Raw genomic sequence first — 6,653 nt, 5'->3', positions numbered from 1 at the left:
TTTTAGAGATTCTCTCACGACACCCGATGAAGAATATAAGGAGGGTAACATACTACAAACCGCACCTCGCGGTTCGCAAACCCACCCACAATCGGCGTGTACTGAACCTCACATGGTCGCTCCCTTCAGGCTTTTTGCTGCCAATACTCCTACCGTCGCTATAAGATGTGACAAAATCTTTTTTACAAGAACGATATTTTAGATTATTCTAATGTACGGAATGAGTGTTCGAAATTGGGTGCAAGAAACGGATACATTCCAATACTACTGTCCTAACATGTTTTTATTCCTGATCTGCATATTTATTTTTAACATAAATTTCTTTTGCCAAGCAACACAACATAAAATGTTCACCTCATGAACCTTAATCCTCTTGGAAAAGTGTCCCAAATGTGATAAAAAGTTTTTATCTTTGGTTGGATTTTTGAACATGGCTGGCTACTGCTAGGCTACAGCAACTGAGGAGTACAGAACAATGAACATGATGGCTTGAAATATCCGGCTTATTTTAGCGGGAGATGGGCCATGCCCTGCAACAACAAAAAAACTTTAACAGAAAGTGATTATTTTATGTCGGAAAAAAAAATAAATTTGAAAAAAATTCCAGGCCAAAAGCCAACAAAGGCCAAGACAATCCAATCCAAGCACGTGACCTGCCAAAAACTTTCCTGCAAATTTTTTCCCTTTTGCATAGACATCCCATTGTTCTCTCTGATCAATTCCATACATCCCTTCAGTCCAATCACCCAACTTTTTTTTTATATGACCCCAAAGTTTATTCTTTTTATTTTTTTAACCTTCTGAAATAATAAAAACCCTATTTTTTTCCCTCTAAAAAAGACGCAATTTTTTTCGTTACTGGGTCTGCTCAGTTCGCATCTGTATCTGTGTCCGCCTTTGGCCTTTTGCATTGGCCATTGCGTGTTTGGTTCTTTCTGGTGTGAGTGAGTTTCACTCACCTTTTTACTATTTGAATGAATTTCACTCTCTGTAAAAGAAGATAATGGTTTAGTGGAATCACAGGGGACGAGCTGAGCTCGGCTACAAACCAACGACATAACCCACATGGAATTTGTGGGGATCGCCCAAAACATATACAAATCAAACCCACTAGTCTCAGATCTCTAGGATCTCAGCAATTCAGCCTTGATAGATGCTTGTTTATAGAGAAAATTCTCTTCTTTTTGCTGTTTGTCTCAGCTCATATGGTGCCCATTGTACTCAGTTTGATTCAAATTCTCTTTTTCCGAGCTGAGGATTCGGCGGGACAGTGATTTTAGCATCCTGGTCTTTGTTTCCTTCAATTTTCATCAACAAGTCTCTGACTTTGTTTGCAGTGAAAAGCCAAAGTGAGCAGTTTCTGTCATGTGTGATATTGGGTTTGGATTCTGATTCTGAGACTGCAACTCAGTTTGGATAAGGCAATACTTCATATGAGAATGGCTAAGTGTGTTTGTTGGCTATGGTGGTTATGAATAGAGGCTGCTCTCTGCTCTGGTTACATAAGGAAAGTTTAATGAACAAAGAAAAAGAGTATATGGGAACAACTAGTTTCATGTTGTGGAAAGTGGGTTTACTTCTTTTGGCATTGATAGAGGCTTCTTCTGCAACGCTTTCTCCTACTGGTGTAAATTATGAAGGTTAATTTCTCTTGGAATACTGTCATTTTCTTTTTGGCTTATCTTCAAATTAAGCTTGAGAGAAGATAATGAACTGTTCATTAGAATTGCAACATAAAGATTTTATTTTTATTTTTTATTCATTAAAAAAATATGCCCAGATGAAGGAATGTTTTTTGAAACAGTAAAGTTTATCCTTCTTCATGGTTCATGCTATACATTTCTGTTTAATTTTTTTTTTTTGGGGTTCGGTTCGGAGGAAATATGTATTTTCCCACTAAAATTGGTCAGTTAGTGCTCTTACGTTCCGTATGAATTTCAGAACTACCAACGTTATTGCATTATCTTATTTAGGTACAGCTGAGGTTTAGAACTCCTCTATTTCTTCTGCTATTTTTTTCTCCTTAACGACTAAATAGAAAAGAAAAATAAAATGAAACTAACTTATCTTCTTCTTTTTTTGGAAATACTCACAGTTGAAGCTTTGGTGGCCATTAAAAGCGATCTAATTGACCCACATAATGTTTTGGAGAACTGGGATAGTAACTCTGTAGATCCCTGTAGCTGGAGGATGGTTACTTGTACCGCCGATGGCTATGTATCTGCTCTGTAAGTTCTTCTAGACAGATTGTGGTCAGAAAACAAAAAAGCAGAGTAGTTATTAGTATTTGTCAATTTAATGAATTCATTTCTCAGTGAATGGTTTTTTGTTTTGTTTAGGGGATTGCCTAGCCAGAGCTTGTCTGGTATCTTATCTTCTGCAATTGGAAACCTCAGTAACTTGCAATCTGTGTAAGTTTACACCTCCTTTACAGTGTTATCTGAGCATCCGAATTTTTTTGGGTGCCTTTTCCTTTTGTTTTTGCTTTTTACATTGTTCTTCTGAAATTTGAATGTGATTTGAGTTGCAGTGCAAAAGTGTTGAACAAATATGACTGTTTTACTTCTGCAGATTGCTTCAAAATAATGCCATCTCCGGTCCAATTCCTGCTACAATTGGGATTTTGGCGAAGCTTCAGACACTTGATCTCTCCAATAATTCTTTCACTGGTGAGATACCAGATTCTTTGGGCAACCTGAAGAACCTGAATTATTTGTAAGTTTCAAAATCACCATATCACTTCTTCCAAACTTTCTGAGATTGAAAACACATGCAACTCTTGCACTCGAAATTGTAGCTATTGCTCACACCTTTCCTGTTGTTATTATTTGAGCAAGACAGGCGGTTAAACAACAACAGCCTTACAGGACCCTGCCCTGAGTCTCTGTCCACGGTTGAAGGTCTCACTCTTGTGTATGTCTTTGCCCCTTGTATTATGTGTTCTGCTGTTCCTTTGCTATATGGGAAAATCTATGGGCAGAGATTTATTTTTTCAATGAACATTTGTGTAGGGACCTTTCTTTCAACAATCTGAGCGGAACCTTGCCAAAAATATCCGCAAGAACTTTCAAGTGAGCTATATTTTCTTTTGATCCGGTAATGATAAGTTCCCCATATAATTTGGTACCTTTCTTAATCTTATTTTGTTATTCTTTTCATTTCAGAATTGTAGGAAACCCTTTGATTTGTGGTGTAAAGGCTGAGAACTGTTCTGCTGTCCTTCCAGAGCCCCTATCTCTCCCGCCTGATGCTCTAAAAGGTATATATATGCACGTTGTTTTTTTATTTTCTACTGTCTTCATCGTGACACTTTGATGACAGTCTACATCGATGAATTTTGGCTTACTTAGCTCAATCAGACTCTAGGATGAAACGCCGCCACATGACCATAGTCTTTGGTACAAGCTTTGGAGCTGCTCTTGGTGTCATAATAATTATTGGGTTACTTGTTTGGTGGCGATACAGACACAACCAGCAGATATTCTTTGATGTCAATGGTAAGTTTTCTCATATTTCTTCCTGCTTTTCTATCCTTTAATATTAGTATCTCAGATAGTTTAACAGCTTGTCAGAGGTGCTTGTGTTTTAGAAGTTACAATTCTGATTGGACCTGATCTTAGTCACTACTGTCACTTCATAGATGAAACACCACAATTAATGGTGCAAGTTTGAGTGTTTCTGTATTAATGATCCTATGCGCGCACACACACAGATATATATATATATATATATAGCATTGTTATTCTTTTTCCTGACCTATTATTATCCATGCATCCTTAATTTCCGGGTTGTGTAGCAGACCAATATGACCCAGAAGTGTGCTTGGGGCATTTGAAGAGGTATACATTTAAGGAGCTCCGGGCAGCAACGGATCATTTCAACTCAAAGAACATTCTAGGGAGGGGTGGTTTTGGGATTGTATACAAGGGAAGCTTGAACGATGGGACTCTGGTGGCAGTTAAAAGGCTAAAGGACTACAATACTGCTGGTGGCGAAATCCAGTTTCAGACAGAAGTAGAGATGATTAGTTTGGCTGTACATCGAAATCTTCTGAGGCTTTGCGGGTTTTGTTCAACTGAGAATGAAAGACTTCTTGTTTACCCTTTTATGCCTAATGGAAGTGTAGCCTCTCGATTAAGAGGTTAGCCTTTTGTTTTACATAATTTCACACCTTAAAATGGGCTACTCATTGTTTGGCAACATCTGACTTTGGATCCAAATTTGTTACACCATTCTATCCTGCACAACAGCACTCACCATCAAAGCCATAGATGTCACATTACCACCTTTACCGCTGCATTAATTTTATTTGCTATTACAATCCCCCTCTAGCCAGGACACCAAAAATGTTGCCTAGCATCCAATAATCTCCTCTTGTCCAGCACCCAGTACCATGCACTTTGACCCAAAAAAGTTTATTCATCCAAATATTTGTGATTATGATTCAACTAAAAATAAATCCGTTTATAACTATTCCCACACTTCACTGACCGCAACCATATGTTGTCCTTGTTATCTGTAAGGTGAAGTATTATTGTAGCTAAATTGGCAATAGTAGAGCTCTGAGTTATTCAACAGCCTATTCCTATGAAATAGATGCTCTAACCCTGACTGTTTCCAGTGCCTGGTAACTTGAGAGGATCTGGCATCTGCCTATGAGTTACTTATTATTATTATAATTATTTTCATTCTGGGCTTTTGTATCAGATCATATACACGGTCGACCAGCTCTAGACTGGGCAAGGAGAAAGAGAATAGCCTTAGGGACGGCCAGGGGGTTGGTTTATTTGCATGAGCAGTGTGACCCCAGAATTATCCATCGTGATGTTAAAGCAGCCAATATTTTGCTAGATGAAGACTTCGAGGCAGTTGTTGGAGATTTTGGGTTGGCAAAGCTTTTGGATCACAGAGAATCTCATGTGACCACAGCTGTGCGCGGCACTGTTGGCCACATTGCTCCAGAGTATTTGTCAACAGGTCAGTCATCAGACAAGACAGATGTGTTTGGGTTTGGGATCTTGCTCCTGGAGCTAATCACAGGTCAAAAGGCTTTGGACTTTGGACGAGTTGCAAACCAGAAGGGTGTAATGCTTGATTGGGTACTCTCCCTCTCCCTCTCTCTCTCTCTCTCTCTCGCACACACATGCAAGCCGCACAGTTAAGCATGTACCTAATTGCATTTATGAACTGATTATGATCTCAAAGTAAGATAAACAAGTTGAAAACGCCTAAATTGAATTATGCAAGCAAATGGGAATTTTGCCAGCAGCGTGGCCGGGAACCTTTTAACCCCCAATTAAACACATATTGTTGCTGGCATTCTGTTCCTGTTTTTTGTCCCCATACATACATGAAATATGAATACATTAATTTCTTTAGTTCCTAGTAGTATTTTTAACTACCGGTGGATTTGTGAGATAATATCTTGGTACTACAAATCAAAAAAGTTCTTCAACATGGTTGTGTAATACATTGCAGGTGAAGAAGCTCCATCAGGAGGGAAAGGTGAATCTCATGGTGGATAAGGATCTAAAGGGCAATTTCGACAGGGTTGAGTTGGAAGAAATGGTTCAGGTTGCCCTGTTATGTACTCAATTTAATCCTTTGCACCGACCAAAAATGTCTGAAGTATTAAAGATGTTGGAAGGTGATGGTTTAGCCGAGAAATGGGAGGCCTCACAGAAGGTTGAGACACCAAGGTTCCGGTCATGTGAACACCCGCGGCAAAGATATTCAGATTTTATAGAAGAATCTTCACTTGTGTTAGAAGCTATGGAGCTTTCTGGCCCTAGGTGACAACTATTTTTTTTTTCCTATATACCTCCCTTTTATTATGTTGCTTAAGTTTGAAATCAGAAATCTGTGATTGTTGATAGCTGTTGAATGCATGTATTCATCTGTAAAAAAAAAAAAAATGAGAAAGGAAAGTCATGTACAAGCTGCTTCTTTTTCTCTGTGGGAAAATCAATTGAGTTGATTGAGCTTCTTTCAGAGAGAGTTTTGGACTTGTGTTAGAAATTTGTATGTAGTTGCTTTGTATCTAATCTCTAGTTGATTCTAGTTCATGAATGGATTATACGTTGGTCCTCCATAACCGTAACTTCACTGTTAAAAGTGCCTGTTTTGCCTTGTTGCAGACGACCACGACTAGATTATTTTAACATCTGAGATTCATAGAACAGAAAATCATGGCAGGTTTTACAGTGCCTCTTTTTTTTTAATGGTGTTGGGTCCGGTCCAGTGCAGGAATGAAATCTAGGCTTCCAAATCTAATATGCAAAAGAATGACCCAAGGGACAATTGTGCCATGGCCTAACCCATCCATATTTTTGAGGCCCAAGATGAACCCTACCCGTATTTGCATAGTTGATCAGCATCACTTCTCTCCTACAATGGTTAAACTTTTCTTGTGAAAGTTTCCTGTTTTTTGCAAAAGAAAGACAGAGAATCAGAAGCCTCAACCAAAATCTTACTTTTTAAATAGCTCCTTTTATCATTTTGCCACCGAAATATATCACTTGTACATATATGGCCTGAAAATAGAAAAATACATAGAGCTCATCGGGACGTAAAAGTCGTAATCAAGACATCGCTTTTACAACTTGCATGGAGTGAATTGGTAATAACACATTCTTTTTCACATGGTCATCTTC

At 38.5% G+C, this 6,653-nt stretch overlaps 1 protein-coding gene across 3 annotated transcripts; it reads left to right on the top strand.

Annotated features, from left to right (window-relative positions):
- Positions 1–705: 705 nt before the first annotated feature.
- On the top strand, positions 706–6,105 carry LOC117629181 (protein NSP-INTERACTING KINASE 3). Of its 3 annotated transcripts, none has more exons than XM_034361705.1 (11): positions 706–1,640; positions 2,096–2,228; positions 2,340–2,411; positions 2,572–2,715; positions 2,842–2,913; positions 3,012–3,071; positions 3,165–3,259; positions 3,360–3,497; positions 3,797–4,141; positions 4,708–5,099; positions 5,479–6,105. In XM_034361705.1, exons 1-11 carry the CDS (start codon positions 1,463–1,465, stop codon positions 5,794–5,796), a joined length of 1,947 nt encoding a protein of 648 aa, XP_034217596.1. In that variant the 5' UTR covers positions 706–1,462; the 3' UTR covers positions 5,797–6,105. The 3 variants fall into 3 exon arrangements, with proteins under 3 accessions (XP_034217596.1, XP_034217579.1, XP_034217587.1); XM_034361688.1 differs by having other exon boundaries at positions 710–1,640; positions 3,351–3,497; XM_034361696.1 differs by having other exon boundaries at positions 712–1,640; positions 3,351–3,497; positions 3,800–4,141.
- Positions 6,106–6,653: the final 548 nt, after the last annotated feature.

This window comes from Prunus dulcis, chromosome 1 (genome assembly GCF_902201215.1).
Source record: "Prunus dulcis chromosome 1, ALMONDv2, whole genome shotgun sequence".
Taxonomy (NCBI): Eukaryota; Viridiplantae; Streptophyta; class Magnoliopsida; order Rosales; family Rosaceae; genus Prunus; species Prunus dulcis.
This window is presented reverse-complemented; position numbering and strand designations above follow the sequence as displayed.

What these genes read in the sequence shown, in the direction of transcription:
- LOC117629181 (XM_034361688.1), top strand. Translation starts at nt 1,463, where the DNA reads ATGGTGGTTATGAATAGAGGCTGCTCTCTGCTCTGGTTACATAAGGAA. An exon ending in ATATCCGCAAGAACTTTCAA is followed by an intron (nt 3,072 to 3,164) that starts GTGAGCTATATT and finishes TTTTCATTTCAG; the next exon opens with AATTGTAGGAAACCCTTTGA. An exon ending in CCCGCCTGATGCTCTAAAAG is followed by an intron (nt 3,260 to 3,350) that starts GTATATATATGC and finishes TGGCTTACTTAG; the next exon opens with CTCAATCAGACTCTAGGATG.